Source organism: Psammomys obesus, unplaced genomic scaffold, assembly GCF_907164565.1.
Source record: "Psammomys obesus unplaced genomic scaffold, mPsaObe1.curated_primary_1811, whole genome shotgun sequence".
Classification (NCBI taxonomy): domain Eukaryota; kingdom Metazoa; phylum Chordata; class Mammalia; order Rodentia; family Muridae; genus Psammomys; species Psammomys obesus.
In genome coordinates this window covers 1003203-1020587 of record NW_026594377.1, presented here as the reverse complement: position 1 = coordinate 1020587, position 17385 = coordinate 1003203, and the positions used below count along the sequence as shown (strand labels likewise).

Genomic DNA, 17385 nt, shown 5'->3' with positions numbered 1-17385 from the left:
TACTCCACCACCGCCCCGGCTTTTTTTTTTTTTTTTTTTTTTTTTTTTTTGCTTTTGTGGGGGCGGGTGGCACGTGTGCCACAGTGTGCAGAAGGCGTGGGTTCTCTCCTTCCATCTTTTGCATATCGGGGATGGAGATTGAACTCCGGTCAGCATGCTTAACCCCTGAACCATTTCATTCCCCGACCCCGTTTTGTTTTCTTTTTTATCTTTCTCTTTCTTTTGATTTTTGATGGTGGTGGTGATGGTTTTCTTCCAGACACAGTTTCTTTGGATGTCCTGGATCTTGTTCTGTACGCAAGGCTGGCCTCTGCCTCTCTGAGGGCTGGGATTAAAGGTGTGTGTCGCTGCCCGCGGCTCTGTTTGTTTTCTGTTTCTGTGGACAGGGGCTTGCCCAGTCCTCCGGTCCCGGCCTGCCGAGAGTGCGCCTCAAGCCTTGCCTCTCTTAGCTCTGGATCCCGGCATCGCCTCTGGACGGAGTACGGAGTGCCTGGGAGTTAGGACACCGCAAGTGTCTGCCCCTATGCAAATGAGTTTCACCTCCATCCAATCATCTCTCGGGGGCGGGCCCGCACCTGCGGCTGGGCCGGCGGCAGCAGTAGTAGTAGTTGGGCCGGCGCAGCGGCAGCAGTAGGCGCCGGGACCCCCGCAGTGCGCAGCAGGTGCGGCCGGAGGGACGGGACTCCCGGACTCCCGAGGTGTGCGGGGCTCGGGGCAGATGGGGTGCAGAGGGCGGTGTGTGTGCGGTGTGTGCGGGAGCGGGGCTGGGTTTCAGCGGTAGGTTCTCTGTCTAGCCCAAGCTAGTCTGGACGTTACTACATAACTCACTCCAGCCTCAGTCTCCAGAAGTTTTGTTGGGCTCACAAGCTGTGACCACACTCACTGTTTGAGGTTTCTTTTGTTTGCTTGTGTTTATTTTTTGTTTTTTCAAGACAGGGTTTATTTTTGTAGCCTTGGCTGTCCTGAACTAGGCTGGCCTTGAACTCAGAGAGAACCGCCTCCCTCTGCTTCCCTGAGTGCTGGAATCAGAGAAGTGTGCCCCTGCGCCCGCGCCCATCTTGTTGGAGATTCCTTTGAGAATCTGAGTGAGGGTCTCACTCTATAGCCCAGGTTGGCCTAGAAGACTGTGTAGCTGTGTTTGGTGCTTCATGCCTTTACTCCCAGTCAGGGAGATCTTCCAGGCCAGCCTGGTCTTCATAGTGAGCCCTAAGCCAGCCAGGGCTATATCCTTAGACCTTGGCAAAAGCAAAACTCTGTAGCTCAGGCTCACCCAGAACTCAGGACAGTGCCAAGATCACAGATGTGTACTCAATGGTGGCTGTTTGTGGTTTTCTTGGGGTGAGGGGTAGTGGGGAATTGGGAAGTTGAGACAGGGTCTTTATATGTAGTTCAAGCCAGCCTCGAGCGTTCATCAATCCTCCTGCCTCAGTTTCCAAAATGTGGGATCACAGGTATGTCCCTCGTGGAGGCTGTGATTAAGGTTTTGTGAGGACCGGTTCTGTGGCGCCGGTACGTCTCTGAGCTGAGCCTGCCCGTCTCTGAGCTGAGCCTGCCCGTGCCATCCATTGCCTGTGTTTTACTTTGGGTATGTCCGTGGGCACGGAAGGGAGGCGGAAGGGGCCGCCCTTGCTCCATGCCTGTGTCTTCCCTGGAAACTTCAGCAGGAACAACTCACACACCTCGGAGGCAGGGTCCCTTTCCTGGTCCTCACCCCTTCTTGTCTCTTAGTGACCCATCCTTGCCTGGCCCCAACACTACATGCAGACAGAAGTCAGCCAGCTTAGGCCTCCACGTGCTTGCTGGGCAGAGTTAAGGACTGTGGTCCTATGGGACCGGGAATAGGAGTTCTGACTGTTGGTGTGAACAAACCTGGACACAAAAGAGCCCTCGGTGTGCAGGGCCTGGGGAGAATGCTTGACCGCAGTCCGTCAGTGAGCATCTGGGGAGGGCGCTCAGGAACGTGCGAGCTCCCAAGTTCTGTCCCAGGCACTGGAGGTGGCTTGGGGCCACCTACCTCAGTTTAGCGGGATCAGTGCTGACCTGTGTGATTGTTACGGCTTCAGGGACCGCTGACAAGGTGGGCTTGCTCCCTGAGGGCTGAGTATGTCACCCACTCCCTTGCTGAAGACCAGAACAAAACTGTTGTGAAAGGGACAGAATTTTGGGACACTTAAGGCACAGGGGCCATCTGAAAGCTGATTTGGAATTTTCTTTTCATTTTATTTTTGTTTTTTCAAGACAGGGTTTCTCTGTACAGTCCTGGCTGTCCTGGAACTTGCTCTGTAGACCAGGCTGGCCTTGAACTCACAGAGATCCACCTGCTTCCTGAGTGCCAGCTCTTTTTGTTGTTTTAAAGATTTGTTTAATTATTATTATTTTTAATCATATGCATGGAGCAGGGAAAGGATACCTATGAACAGCTGGATTGGATCCCTTGGAGCTGAACTTTTGAGCCTTACTCATTGTGGGTGCTAGGAACCAAACTTTAGGTTTCTGCAAGAGTAGCAAGTATACTTAACATTAGCTCAGGAATTTAGTCTTTTTGAGCCAGGGTGTTAAGTTTCCCAGGCTGGCCTTCAACTCCTGATCCTCACCTGGGATGACAGATGTGAACCACCAGGCCCTGATTAGAGGAGACAATACTAAGGCCAGGCCGGGACACCCAGCCCCCTGGAGAAAGAAGGGACTCAAGGCCATTCCCAAGTCTTTGAGAGAATAGGAGCAGCTGCTGAGGGACATAGCCTCACCACCAGCCTGTCTCTCTGAGCTGTCTGCCTTTGTGACCACAGCAGGGCAAGGAGCCCAAACATGGCTTCTTGTTTGTCGGAAACAGCCTTGTGTATCTGCATAGCTGAGGGTGACCTTGGATTGTCGATCCTTCTGCATCTCAGAGCTGGGGTGACAGGCATGCACCACCGTGCCAGGATTTGCCAGTGACACCTGTGTGTGACTTGACATACCTAGCCTGAGACCTAGATTTCCATCCTAGGGTGACAATGCCAGCTGGTCACGAGCGGTGAGTTTGGAGTGTGGCAGGCAGATGCTGGGGCCCAAGTCTGCTCCTCACTGGGAACCTAGGAGTCTTGCCATCTGGCACTAGGGCAAAGCCCACTCTCCCAGTAGAGGAGGGCCTGTGTCTTGGTAGCTGAGCTGTTTCTGTGAGTAGGGCCTGTGTTGACAGCCTGGGCAAACAGTAGGTGCTTGGTCATAGCAGATACCACGAGCTGTTTCCAAGCAGAGAGCTGGGGAGGGTCCGCTTGTCCCTGACTCACCATCTTCTTTAGTTCACCCCAGGTCAAGGTGAGAGCTAAGAGGGGAGCAACAGTGGTGGCTGACGTGGCCTCCGCACAGCTGTGGACTTCTCTCATCCTCTTTCCCAACCTGCACGCTGATAGTCCAGGCCACAGCTCCTCCTGAGGTGTGCTGTCCTGCCGTCCTGCTCCCAAAGCCCCCACCACAGCACTGAATCCAAGAACTCTGAATCAACATAACCTTCCCATAGTGCTCTGCTCCTCTGTCCACTGCCTTCACCCTGTCCAACCTCTCTAAGGGAGCATGCTTTCCCTCAGGGCAGATGGCAAGACAGCCAGGTGTCCTTAGGAGCAGGCTACAGCAGCCGCAGCCACCTCCCTCTTCAGGACTTTTTTTTTTTTTTTAAGATTTATTTACTATTTATACAGTTTTCTGTGTGCATGCCAGAAGAGGACACTAGATCTCATTATAAATGGTTGGGAGCCACCATGTGGTTGCCGGGAGTTGAACTCAGGACCTTTGGAAGAACAGTCAGTGCTCTTAACCTCTGAGCCACCTCTCCAGGTCCCTCTCCAGGACCTTTGCACTTGTTCTACTGTGCACCAGGCGGGCTAGCCCTTTGTCCCTGCCTGGATGGCACCCTCTTATCCTCAAGACCACTGCTCAGACAGGCCTTCCTGGACTCTGTGCATACCATGCTCACCATTACCCGGCCTCAGTCTCCCCATTTTCTCCTTTTTCTTTTCTGTTTTCTCAGATAGGTTGTTAGGCCACCCTCAAACTTACTGTGCAGCTGAGGCCGCCCTTCTGGTCCTCCCTCCTCCACCTTCCAGCTGCTGATGACAGGCAGGAGGCAGCAGACCAAGCTGCTCTTCCCGTTCCTTCCCCAGACTCCCCAGACACAGCCAGGATTCTGCTGTCGACCGGCCAGAGGACAGTCCAGTGTTTGTCCGGCCCCTTGCCTGGGTGTCCCTGACAGTTCTGGGCCTACAGAGGAGGACACAGGATGCCCCTCACCTGAACTCGGGCTCCCATTTGGTATATCTTGGGGCTTTTGAGGCCATGGGCAGAATCCCTTCCGCCCAGTGCTGACAGATGTGTTAATTTCCCAAGCTGGGAGGCCTGAGCCTCTCTAAGGACCAATTCCCCATGGGAAGCTCTTTCTGTGCAACAAAGAGGGAAATCTTGGGCTGTTCCTGCAGCCCCTGTGGAGGTCTTGGGCACCCCTCATACGGGGCAGCAGGCTCGGGCCAGGCTGGTGATCTCACCCGCACATGCACGCACGCCTCCCTACCCTCGAGTCTCTCACCAGCCTTAACAAGAGTGGCCAACCGTCAAGCCCTCGGGATCTGCCTGGCTTGAATGTGGGCCCTGAGGGTCAAACTCAGGTCTGCAGGCTTACAAACATCACCCACTGACCTTTCTCCTCAGCCACCTCTCTGTCTCTGTCTCTGTCTCTGTCTGGCTGGTTCTCTCTCTGTCTTTCTCTCTCTCTGTTAAAATTAAATTTTATTTTATGTGTAGAGTTTTGGTTTTGGTTTGCTTTTTTTTTTTTTTTTTTTCATTTTTGCTGTTTCTATTGTTTGGAGACTGGGTCTCACTATGTATCCTTGGCTGGTCTGGAACTCACTCTGTAACCAGGCTGATCTTGAACTCAGAGATCTGCCTGCCTCTGCTTCTCAGTGCTAGGATTAAGGGTGTGCGCCAGCAAAACAGGCTTGTTTTAATAGAGGGTCTCACTTAGCCCAGGCTGGCCTGGAACATCTGAGCGCTAGGATCACAGGTGTGCCCCACCGTGTCTATTTTCATGGGTGGTGGGGATGGAACCTGGCTTCATGCATGCCAGGCAAACATCACTAACTGGATGAGAATGTCTTACAGAACAGGGTCTCACACTGTGGGCCACAGGCCATCTGCGGCCTTACATTTATGTTGTGTGTCATGAGATCCTTAAAAGGAGCCTGAAAGCAAAGAATGGAACTCAGCAGCACAGGGCTTGCCTTTCAGCATGTCTTCAGCCTGAAAAGAATCAGCACTTGCTGACCCTTGACCCAGCTCTGGACAGTCAGCCAGCAGCCACTATAGCCCTGACACAGTGTCTGTCCACTGAATTCAATATTTGTTCCCCACCTTCAGCAGACCAGGTGGACCTCAGTTTCCTCAGTGATGCCAAGGAAACCTGTGTACACAGGGACTCTGGGCACCTTCCTAGAGTTGGGGAAATGAGGTTTGCCCCTGAAGCCCTAGCAGAGCTGGGCCCCCACAGAGGCAGGAGCACGGGCGCATGCATGTCAGGGGGGACCAGCCTGGATCTGGAGGTCTTCTTATGTCTGAGGCGTGAGAGCTATTGAGAGAGGTCCATGTACCTTTGAAAAACATGTGAATGTTTGGGGGTTTCCTTATGTGTCGTCAGGGACTGGCTGGGCTTGAGACAGTCTGTGTGATGGAGGATGCATGCATCTGAGGATTGTCACTTCTCGGAGATTCTGCGGTTGGTCTCATGTTGGGTTAGTGTTTAGAGAGCAGTGTGAATTATGGATATGTCTGTGCTCTTGTTTTGTGAGACAGGATTTCACTGTAGCCCAAGCTATTTAGGAACTCACTATTTAGCCAAGTTGGCTTTGAACTGAAAACAGTCCTCCTGCCTCACCTCCTGAACTCTAGGGTGACAGGTGTCAAGGCTAGGCCAAATCCGGATCCAGAGTGTGGGGATCCACTGTGTTCCATACTGGTGGACCGAGGTATTCTCCAAGTGTGGATGGGGTCTCCCTGTCTTTCCCCAAGCCCCCAGCAAGCACCGAGCTTGATTGACTACCCCTCCCGACCCTTATACCCAGAGGCTGAGGAGTAGTGACCGCCTATCCCTGAAGCCAACATAAAGGATTGGCAGTCAGGCACCCCGGCAGCCCGGACTGACCAGGTTTTGGTGGTGAAGCTGTGGCTGCCGTGGGGAGGTGGGGGGAGTGTGCTGGAGAGCTGGTCACAGTCTCAGTCAGATAGCTGCTCGGCCCAGCTTTGGGGTGGGCGAGGCCCCGCCCCCTGCCCTCCGGGCTCCTCCCTCCCAGCACGGAGGGACCTGTCTCCGGCTGCAGCGATGGGGAGACAGCTGGGGTCACTCTCAGCAGCCCTCGTCCCCAGGAGAGGGCGGGGAGGGGTCCTGGCTTTCCAGGGGGCGCTTCCTGTCGTCGTAATGAGGAGTCCTGGGAGCAGGTGATGAAACCGCAGCCTGGGTTGCGTGAGGCCGCATGTCCCGCGGGCCTGACTCCCCACCTGCCTCTCACTTCTGCTTTCTCCGTTCACTGGGCTGTGGGCCCTGTGCAGCCCGATGGCCCATCGCAGGGAACAAGCCAGAAGCTGGACATGGCCTGGCAGTCAGCGCCCTGATGTCCAAAGTTGGCTTCTGGAAGGAAAGACAAATTGAAAGCCCTTGGGGTAGGGAGAGACAGGGTTTCTACTTCCATTTACCGAGGAAAGGAGGCCTCATGGGGGCAAGAGGCAAAAGGTCACCGGGAAGGTGGGATCCTTCTGGTCACCCTGATTTCCATCACCTGGGACCCAGTGGCCTCACCAAGCTAGGGAAGTTCATGGTTTGTAAGACCTTCAGAGGAGTTTGTTGGTTGACTTACTAACCATAAATCCCACCAGACAGAAGAGTTGAGTGAGTCTGTGAGTGTGTGTGTGAGAGAGAGAAAGAGAGAGAGGCCATGTTATCTTCTATGTTAATTTAAAAAAAGACATCCATATCCAGGTGTGGTAGCCCACTGCTTTAATCCCAGGAGGCAGAGGCAGGTGGACCTCTGAGTTAGGCCAGCCTGGTTTACATAATGAGTTCCAAGACAGTCAGGACTACATACTGAGACACCCCCGCCTTTAAAACAAAAATGTAACAGCCATTAATTTAATCTTCGTGTGCACACCACACCTGGTGCGTGAAACTCAAAAAGCAGTGTCCGGGCGTGGGTGTCCTCCCACCGTGTGGGTCCATGCTCACTCTCAGCCCCTCAGGTTCAGCACTGCCTGCTTTTGTCCCGTGAATCGTATTGAGTGACAGCCCCCGGCTCTGCTGGGTCCGCAGAAACTTACTGCCCCTTGCCCAGTCTGTCAGAGAAGATTTATGGCTGTCCCAGCCCCTCACTCAGTGCCCAGACCTGGGACTGATAGCCCATCCACATGCCAGCTCCCCGGGTCCCCCGTGTCCTCTGCCCCACTGTGGACCCTCCAGGACCCAGCCCCTCCTCTCCTGTCACATCGCTCTGGCCTGAATGGACACAGTCCTCGTGGCAGCCACAAGCCAGGAGAGGCATTTTAGTCTGTTTTTAAATTTCACTTTATTTACTCATTCACTCATACATTCACTCATTTCTGAGGCAGTCTCCTTAGTCCAGGCTGGCCCCACTGCCTACAGAACCGTGGATGCCCTTGGCCTCCTCATGGTCCTCCACCTCACCAGTACTGGTTGATAGTGCCCATCCCTGTGCCCAGCCGAGCACCCGGTTCCTGGCTGGACACACTGGGAGGGTCCCTGTGTATGGAAGGCTCCTCACCAGTTCTCAGCTTCCTCCGGATGCCGGACATAGTCATAGCGTGCCGCCCCTCCTCCCACCTTCTGACCACTGACATCTGGAGCAGAGGCACTTGGGTCCGTCTGCAGCTGGGTAATTTGCATGGAAGTACAAATAGGTCTGGCTGGCCCTGCGGCCGCCTCCGCACTCCTCTTGGCCCTTCACACCTGGATGGCACAGGTCTCCAGCTCGTGCTTAGTGATGGGAGATTTGCATTCGCTAGTGTATTTCTGGGCAGGGTGTCCAAAGAAGAGGAAGTGTGCAGCGAAGAGGGGGTGTCTCAGCCTCAGCTTTCTCTCATGTGCTGTATAGCGGTCAGACGTCACATGGTGAGGCTCCCTCCGTCACTCTACATGCTTTTCTGTCCTTTAGACAGGGTCTCACTATGTAGCCCTGGCCAGTCTGGAACTCACAGAGATTCCCCTGCCTCTGCCTCCCAAGTGATAAAGATCCGGCTCTGATGAGCATTCACACTGGCTGGCTGGCCAGTAAGCCCCACCGCCATCTCCCCAGGGAAGATGGGTGCAGGCTTGGCTCTTTATGTGTGTGCTGGGATTTCAACTCAGGCCCTCATGCTCAGTCAGCCACTCAGAGGGACGGAGCCCTGGCCTCTTGCCCATCCCCCAGCCACTTACACCCTGACCCCAACCTTCTGCTCCTGAGAGTTTGAGTGTCATCCCAGCACTCAGGAGCCTGAGGCAGGAGGATCAGGAGTTCAAGCCAACCTAGACAATATTAAACCGTGTATAATAGCCAGGAGTGGTGGTCCCAGCACTGGGAGACAGAAGTAGGCAGATGGCTGTGAGTTCAAGGTGAGCCTCGTCTACACAGTGATATCCTGTCTCCAAAAACCAAAACAAGCCCCCAAATCGCTCATACACATAACAAAGTTTAAATACAGAGTTGAAGAGATTTCTCATGGTGAAGCGCCCTGGCTGCTCTTCCAGAGGACTTGGGTTGGATTCCCAGCACCCACGAGGCAGTAGCTGTGTGTAACATCTGGCCACCTTGGACAACAGGCAGGCAGGCAGGCAGGCAGGCACGTGTTGCACAGACATACATGCAGACCACACACACACACGCACACACGCACACACACACACACACACGCACACACACACACACACACGAAATAAGTATTACAGAGAAAACAAGTGAGTAAATCCAGCCAGGTAGACTAGTGGCCCCACTGGAGCACCTGCTGGCATGCAGGTCTGGGCTCTGTGCTGGGCACCACGCAGAGCACTTAGGAAGTGGAGGCAGGAAGATGAGTTCAAGGGCGCTCTCAGCTAGGTAAGAGTGGGGGACCAGCTTGGGCCATATGAGACACTGTCTCAAACTAAAATAAGAAACAAAAATAATTTTTTAAAAAAGTCTATTTTGCCAGGTGTGGTGGTGCATGTCTTCAATCTCAGCGCTTGGGAGGCAGAGGCAGGAGCATCTCTGTGAGTTCGAGGCCAGCCTGCCTATATACTGAGTTCCAGGACAGCTAGGGCTATGAGAGCCCCTGTCTCAAGAAATAAAAGTTAAAAGCTAATCTCTCTCCACAACTTTCTCTCTGCCCTCAATGACAGAGTAAATCCACCTCTGCTCTTGAGGCAGCCCTGCGTCCAGCCCTGCTCCCATGTCAGGGCCCTTGCACCTGCTGTTCCTGCTGCTCAGAACTCACCTCTCTTGCCCTCAGGTCTGTGTTCAGAGAGAGCCCACCCCCCTTCTCTCTACATCCCACCCTTCAGCCCTCCCCTTCACTCTATCTCAGGGACAGAGGGAGGCTGCCCTCGGGTCTTCTAGGACCCAGTGACTCAGGTCCAAGCCTGGCTCTCACAGGACCCGGAGTGGGAGGCATTTCCATAGTTATCTTGGCTGGGGAACCTCCGGTCTAGTGCCCCTTTTCAGCCTCCAGGGACCTGCCTGGGTTTTGACAACACATCTCAGCCCTGGGAAAGGCCAGCGGTTAAAATTAGCAAGGAGGTTAAATTTGGTAAGAGAAGCTGGAGCTGGGGACCCTGATAGCTTCTTAGACTTTACTCAGAGAGGGTGGAGGCTAGCCCACAGCATCTCACCTATGCCAGCTGAAATGTCCCACACTGCTGGGTATGCAGGGTTCCTAGGTGCTGGGAGCCACAGCCAGGCCACTTGGGTGGGGACTAGGAAGCAATCATGGCTAACTCAGTGGATCTGGACTTCAGTTTCCTTTTTGTGGGGAGGGAAATGGGGACTCAAGCCCAAGCTTCCTTCATTATTTTGCTGAGGCTGGCCTTAAACTCCTGTTCCTCTACCTCTCCACCTCTTCAGTGCTGCCATGATATCTGACGGGTTTTTTTGTTTTTGTTTTTTTCTTTTTTGAGACAGAGTCCTGTCATAGGTCTGATTGACCAGGCGCTCCAAAGCTCAGGGAAGCCCCGGCCTCAGCCTCTAGAGTGCGAGCTCGCTGGTTTGAGCCACCACTTGAGGGCTCCAGCTCTCATGTTCTTAGGGGCTCCCTACTGGCGAGTGTGGCCCAGCCAATGCTCCAGGCAACAGGAGTGATGGAGGAACAGGCATCGCCTACAGAGGATGGGTGTAGGCAGGACTATGCAGCCCTGAGGTGGCCACTGACTGGGAGCCTCAGCCAGCTGTGAGGCAAGAGAGGTTGTATGGCCCCGGAGTCTGCAGAGGGAACTGTCCCAGAGGGCTTTACTGTCTGTTTTCTCCCTGTGTTGTGAAAGGCCTTGGGAGCTGTCCCATCCCCAACACAGGGGCCAGCTTCTGCTACACAGTGAGTTTGAGGCCAGCCTGGGTTACAGGAAAGTCTGTCTCCTAAAAAATTAAAAGAAAGAGAGAAAAAGAAAAAAGAACTCCAGGTCATCTGCGAATGGCAGCTCCTTCTCTGTCTGTAAACTGTGTCCCAGGCCCAGCCTTCGGCCTCCCTGGCCTGGGTCTCTGTGAGCCCAAACACTGGCGCAGCGCATAGTGCCCTAGGCTACCGGGTGCCTCTGCCTTCTTCTCTTTGTGTGTGGGGGCATCTGGGAGCAGAGGTTGCGGTGAGATGTCATTGGCTGTTGCTCTCTGGGCTTCTCTGTGTATCTGCAAGTGTGTGTGTTGTGTGTCCATCTGTGTGTATCTTTTAATTGTGAGTGTGTCTGTGTGTGACTGTGTGCTCATGTGTTTGTGCATGTGGGTGAGGGTGTGCTGTGCACTGTGCAGCAGACATGCTCCATCACTCTCTGCCTCTTCCTTTTCAGACAGGCTGACACTGAGCCTCGGTCTAGACTGATGGCCACCGAGCCCAGTGCTCCTCCTGTATCCCACAGTCTCACTCAGGGGTTAGAATGAGCATCCAGATTTTCACGTGGGTCCTGGGATTCAAACTTAGGTGCTCGTTCTTGTGAAGAGTGCCCTTACCCACATGCCACCTCCCTGGAACCCACTTCATAGTTTTGAGACTTTGTCTTTCCCTAAGCCCAAAGCTAGCTCCGTTGGCCACACTGGCTGGCCCTGCCCCTGGGTTCTGCCTGACTCTGCCTGACTCCAGGCCTGTGCTCTTGGGGGTCCTCACTCTTGCACAACAAGTACTTTCACAACTGGAGCAGCTCCCTAGCCTCCCTGCTCTTGAGACAATCCCACAATGCAGCTCAGGCTAGCCTACAGCTCCTAGGCTCCAGCAATCCTCCTGCCTCAGCTCCCAAGTGCTGACACCATGGTGTGTCACCATGCACACCTCAGAGACTTTATCTTGTTTTCTTTGTTTGAGATGAGTTCTCACCATAGCCCAGGCTAGTCTAGAAGCTCTGGAAGTCTGACCAGGGAGGCCAGGGACTCCTCAAGTCCCCGTGTGGACCGTTTGGTGGGGTCTCCAGGTCTGCCAGCCTAACCCAGCAAGGGTGACTTTCTGTGATCTCACACATGACGCTTTTTCCTCAAGCTCATGCAGAAACCACAGCAGAACATCTTTCCTGCAGGGGTGTGGCCACCACACTCATTCTGCTGGCACTCTGGAGGCTGAGACGGGGGATTTCTGAGTTCTGGGTCGGCCTAGATGACTTAGCAAAACCATGTCTCAGAACACACTCCCTCTGGGGCCCACAGCGAACATAAGGGAGCCCCCAGTCCCCTTGGCATGTGACCCATGTGTGGAAATGTCCAGAACAGGTAGCTCTACAGAGCCAGGAAGCAGAGGGAACAGGGGGAAGGAGGAAAGGAACAGGAACAGCAGCTGCCTTGCTGACCATGGAATGTCTTGGAATTAGATCCAGGAAATGCTCACACAGTACAGAAAAGCACTAACCGCCATGTAATTGTGCATTTTAACATAAATTTTCACTAAATGAAAACAAAAGAAGCTGGGTGTGCTTGTGCATGCCTGTAATCCCAGCACTGGGGGAGGCAGGAGCAGGGTCTCTGTGAGTTGGGGGCCAGCCTGGTCTACAAAGTGAGTCCAAGACAGCCAGGGCTTCACAGAGAAACCCTGTCTCAAAAAACAAAACAACAACAACAAAAAAGAGAGAAAGAAGAGACAAAAGCTGGGCATGGTGGTGAATGACTCCAGTGTTCTGCCAGCAGGTGGGTGGGTCCCTTAGTTTGGGGCCAGCCTGGTCTACACAGCAAGTTCCAGGACAGCCAGGGCTACACCGGGAAACCCTGTCTCAACAAAATAAATAAAAAAGAGGATGAATGAAGTGGCTTGGCTGACAAAGGCATTTGCCGCGCAGCCTGAGTGCCTGAGTTCCGTCTGCAGGGCCAGTGTGAGGGACAGAGGAACCCGAAGGCCGTTCTGTGCCTCCACGCACGCTCATGGCTGTGCCACGCACACAGTAGTGAGTGGAAAGCCGCCATGTCTGTGTCCGCTGCCCAGAGCACACTCTATTGTCCTTTCCAGTGGAGGAGGTGATGTTCTTACTCCACAAGGAAGATAGCCTCCATCTTCTCTGGAGCTGAGGCTGCCTGGATCCCAGCCTCCTGCCCCAGCATCCTGGGTTGCAGGGCGGTGGAGGTGCTCGGGGCCTCCACATTGCATTGTGTTTTTGGGCATGTACTACACCTGGCTAACGCCCAGCAGGGCCTGCCGGGTTAAATGGCCTGCGTTCTTTCTCTCTGTCATCTTGCTCTTCTTTGTCACACTAGGACTTGAAGTGGGCAGGACAGAAGCTGGGTACTGTTGGCCTTATTCTGTTTATGCCCTCCCTCTGCTCCCTCCTACAGAACAGCCACTCTGCACAGCCACACACAATGGGGAGGAAAAAAATCCAGATCTCACGAATTCTAGACCAAAGGAACAGGCAGGTAAGTTCCCAGGTGATATATTCACCATTAGGGGGGAGTGGCATTCTGGACAGGGCACAGCCAGGCCAAGGTCAAAGGTCTTACAGGAAGGTCTGGGTCCCGAGGCCATCTTGGGGAACCTGGATGTGACAGAAAGCGTGGGTTCTGCTTCTGGACCCCGTCTTCTACTTAGAAGGGAACTGGACACTTGGAGTTGCAAACACGCAGAGAAGTTTTGCAGGTTCAGATGGGAACTGAAGCAGAGAAACTCGCTCTGCAGTCTCCTTAGGAATACCCGCCTTAACGCCCCTTCCCCTCACCCCGACTCTGCGGCTGCGACACAGGTGACGTTCACCAAGCGCAAGTTCGGGCTGATGAAGAAGGCTTACGAGCTGAGCGTGCTTTGTGACTGCGACATCGCGCTGATCATCTTCAACAGCGCGCAGCGCCTCTTCCAGTACGCGAGCAGCGACATGGACCGGGTGCTGCTCAAATACACTGAGTACAGCGAGCCGCACGAAAGCCGCACGAATGCGGACATTCTGCAGGTACCTGAAGCCACACGCAGTCCCCGCCGCGCTGTGTGGCCCGAGCGGCTCCAGATCCTTTCCTCTAACACTGTGGGGACCCGAATCTCGAATCTCGGAGGGAACTAGCTGAGGTTTTAATCCCTGGGGTCCAGTTGGAGCAGGCCACGCCCATCTGTAGCCCTCTGTGCAGACTGGCTGGGGAAGGTCTGCTCTCCCAGGTCCCGAGAACCGAGTTCAGGACCGGAGGGCCCACCCTGTCATCTGCTGTTCCCACAGACACTGAAGAGAAGGGGCGTGGGCCTTGATGGGCCTGAGCTGGAGATGGAGGAGGGGCCAGAGGAGAAGCTGCTGAGGACGCTGGGCAGCCACCGGGGCTCCCCCTCGCCGCTGCCTCGGATCTATGTGAGAGATAGACCCTATTTCTTCTTCCCCCACCCCAGACACTTCCAACTCAGAGTCTGAAGCCAAGTCTCAGGGAGTAGTGATAGAGCCAGACGGGGGGTGAGGAAGCTAGGCTAGTCCTGGGTGGGTGACGAGCCAGTCCCCGAGGAAGGCGCTTTATGGCCTGGGCTTCGAAGGGTAGTAACGGTTCAGCAATCAAGTCTTCACGCCACAATGTCTCAGATGATCTGAAACCCAGTGCCTGCAGAGAGGCTGTGCAGCAGACGTGGAACCCACCGAGCAACCCCAGCCTTGGGTCTAGAGCGACCCTCTTTCTTCGGGGTCTTCGGGGGCACAAAGTCCCTCTTTCTTATCTACCCCCCCCCCCCCGTCTCTGTCCACAGCCCGTGGCCCCTGCGATGTCGGTCTCAGAGCTGTCATACCGGGTCCCACCGGCCGCCCCGGGCTGTGACCCTGGTGAGCTAGGGGAGGCCCCGTCTGCCCACAGCCGCCCGCCTCACTTTCGACCCCCGGGTGAGCGTTAGGAGCAGCCAGGGTAGGGAGGGCAGAAGGGCGCGAGGGATCCGGGCTTTGGGTGACAGGACCGCCCCTCTCTCCCTGGATCTTTCCCCAGGCCTGGGACACCCCATCTTCTCTCCAAGCCATTTCGCGGGAAAGACGCCCCCACCCCTGTACCTAGCGACTGATGGACGGAGGCCAGATCTGCCCCCGGGCCTGGTTGGGACCCGAGGGGGACTAGGCACCTCGGTGAGAGGGAAGGGAGCTGGGAGAGGAGGAAGGAGGAAGAAGGGGGAAAGAGAGAGGGAGGGGGCAGATGGTCACGCCCAGGCCTCAGTTCTTCCTTGCTGTCCTGCAGAGGAGTCTGTACGGCGGCCTGCAGAGCCCAGGCGCCGCCCCGGGCCCGGCTCTGGGTAGCTTTGCCTTCCTGCCAGCAGGCTCCTCAGGTGCGCTCCCCCCCCCCCACTCCCGTCTGACTTGTCTGCCTCGCTGGGGTCCCTCGCCCCAACCCTGAGTCCTCAGGGTGGGAGGGCTGGGGTACTGACAGGAGTCCCGCTCAGCCAGCCTCTGCCTGCAGAGTGCAGCCCCGGAGACACCGCTCAGCTCCCGCTGCCCCCCTCGCCCTGGCCACCGACGAGGGACGCCGCGGATCCCGCCCGGCCAGCGTGAGTTGGGCACCCCCTGGCGGCCGGGAGTTAGACTCGCCGGGGCTGTGGGTGGGGCTGTGAGCTTTGGAACACCAGGGTCACAAGCTTTCTTCTGTATCTTGTGGGTCTCCCCCTTCCTGCCCCTCTTCCCCCGTCTCTCCAGCAGTGCCCGCAGCCTATGTGAGGAGGGTCCTCCTAGCCGAGTGGCCTCCCCTCCGACGCCTCCAGTCAGCATCAAGTCCGAGCGTCTGTCTCCAGCCACTGGGGCCTCTGGTGACTTCCCCAGGCCCTACCCCTACCCATTGCTCCTTGCTAGGCCCTTGGCAGAGCCATTGCGGCCCACGGCCTCCCTGCGCCGCCTGACCCCTGACGGCTGGCCGCGGTAGCGCCCCAGGGGTCTTCTCCAGCCTCCACGGAGATCCCGCAGTCTTGGGTTCCCTGCACAACCAGGAGGGCGAGGGCACCAGTGTGCAGCACTGTGAGATCCCTTCCTGGGGGCCACTGCAGTCAATAAAGCCCAAGGATCCGGGGTGGGGCTCTGGCCCGGGTAGCCGCCCAGAGCCCCCGCCCCGAGCTCGGGATAGCCACATCCAGTCTCCCCAAAGGCCTCCTTTATTCCTACACTGGTTTGGGGTGCACACCGCAGAAACGGATTCTGAGAGGAAGGACAGGTGGAGGGTGGGGGTTTGACAAAGGAAGAAGCAGCCACAGGGGACGCCGCCAAGGGCAAGCCAGAGGGTCCGGGCTGCTCCCAGAAGTGTGAGGCTGGGACGAGTCCATAGCCAGGTTACCATAGCTGGTGCCAGTGGAGGTAAGAGTGGGTTGTCGGTGAGGGCCAGGAGTTCTAGGCCAGCCTGGGACCGAAGAGACACTGCTTCCAAAAAGTAAACAGGAGGCCACCCAAGATGGCTCAGGGGGTAAAGGCACGTGCTGCCATGCCAGTCTTGTTGACCTGAATTCTATTGCTGAAAGTTCTATTGGAGGAAGGAAAGAACCAGCTGCCTGCACGCTGTCCACGTGGAGGCACCCCCACACAGACACAGACGCACTCTCAAAAGGAACGAAAAAATATATAAATGGGGAGAGGGAGGGAATGGTTCACTGGTAAGAGAGCTTGCTGTGCAGGCAGTAGGATCTCACACCCACATGAAGAGCTGGATGTGGTCGGCATCTGTAACCCAGGGCCACTAGGGAGGTGGAGACAGGCTCACTGGGTTTGCTGGCCCAGCTCCGGAGATGTAGTGGCAGGCCCTGTCTGAAGGGAGTAAGCCACCTGCCCCACCTTCTCTGGCCTCCTCAGCTGTGTTGGCACTGTCCCACAAGTAGACAGACATAAAATATGTACAAACAAAGAGGGAAGCCAGGGCTCTTTCAAGGACACCCTCCTTCAAGTGTGTCTTGGGCTGAAGAGGCTATGATGAGAATATGTGATCATGTGACTAAGTTCAGGCTCCCGATGCCCTGGTAACAGGGTCCTACAGAATATCTGTTAACCTGAGCTCGGGCTGAGGCTGGCTACCTGCCTGTCTAGCCTAGAAAACTAAGCTTTGGGTTCAGGCAGAGTCCCTGGCTCAAAGGGGACACCTGTTGTCCTCATAGCTTCTGGGAGGTCACACACACTCACCTGTGTGATTATTACACACAAACATCTTTTAGCTTTTAAAGGGGTCATTCCCTGGGGCAGGCGAGATGGGTCTGCCAGGGGGAAAAGGCGCTTGCCACTCTGCTTTCTATCCTGGGAGGGAACTCACATCGGGGAAGGAGAAACGGACCCCAGAAGCTGCCCTGCATTTGCAGCAGCATCCTGTCCCCTTTCTCCAGTCCATAGGTCAGTGGTTCTCAGCGTAAGTCGTGAGCCGGCTTGCAGGGTTGCCTGAGATCATCTCAGAACAGATACTCACATTACAATTGTTAACAGTGGGAAAGCTGCAGTGGAGAGGGAGCAACAGAAGTGCTAATTTTAGGTTGGGGTCACCAGAACATAAGGAGCTGTGCCAAAGTGTTGCAGCAGTAGGAGGGGTGAGAGCCGCTGTCCGTGTTTTTGTGTAGTTTTTTGAAACAGACTTTCCTCTGGCTGTCCTGGACTCACTTTGTAGACCAGGCTGGCCTCCAACTCACAGAGATCCTCCTGTCTCTGACTCCTGGAGTGCTGGGATCACAGGTGTGTGCCACACCCGGCTGTTACTCTTCAGGACAGGCTTTCTCTGTGTAGCCCTGGCTGTCCTGAAACTTGCTGTGTAGACCAGGCTGGAC

General features: G+C 55.4%; 1 protein-coding gene across 3 annotated transcripts; it reads left to right on the top strand.

Annotated features, from left to right (window-relative positions):
• The first annotated feature begins 618 nt into the window (after window positions 1-618).
• On the top strand, window positions 619-15686 carry Mef2b (myocyte enhancer factor 2B). 3 transcript variants are annotated; one of them, XM_055618841.1, is made up of 9 exons: window positions 619-698; window positions 12996-13076; window positions 13400-13603; window positions 13862-13987; window positions 14371-14500; window positions 14601-14734; window positions 14823-14931; window positions 15063-15150; window positions 15299-15686. In XM_055618841.1, the coding sequence occupies exons 2-9, from the start codon at window positions 13023-13025 to the stop codon at window positions 15516-15518; spliced, it is 1065 nt and encodes a 354-aa protein (XP_055474816.1). In that variant the 5' UTR covers window positions 619-698; window positions 12996-13022; the 3' UTR covers window positions 15519-15686. The 3 variants fall into 3 exon arrangements, with proteins under 3 accessions (XP_055474816.1, XP_055474818.1, XP_055474817.1); XM_055618843.1 differs by having other exon boundaries at window positions 14844-14931; window positions 15299-15680; XM_055618842.1 differs by having other exon boundaries at window positions 629-662; window positions 15299-15680.
• Window positions 15687-17385: the final 1699 nt, after the last annotated feature.

Bases quoted from the DNA above. Each gene is read 5' to 3' on its own strand.
- Mef2b (XM_055618841.1), top strand. From the start codon at position 13,023: ATGGGGAGGAAAAAAATCCAGATCTCACGAATTCTAGACCAAAGGAAC. The intron at 14,501-14,600 runs GTGAGCGTTAGG...ATCTTTCCCCAG, and splicing joins GCCTCACTTTCGACCCCCGG to GCCTGGGACACCCCATCTTC. The intron at 14,735-14,822 runs GTGAGAGGGAAG...CCCAGGCCTCAG, and splicing joins GAGGGGGACTAGGCACCTCG to TTCTTCCTTGCTGTCCTGCA.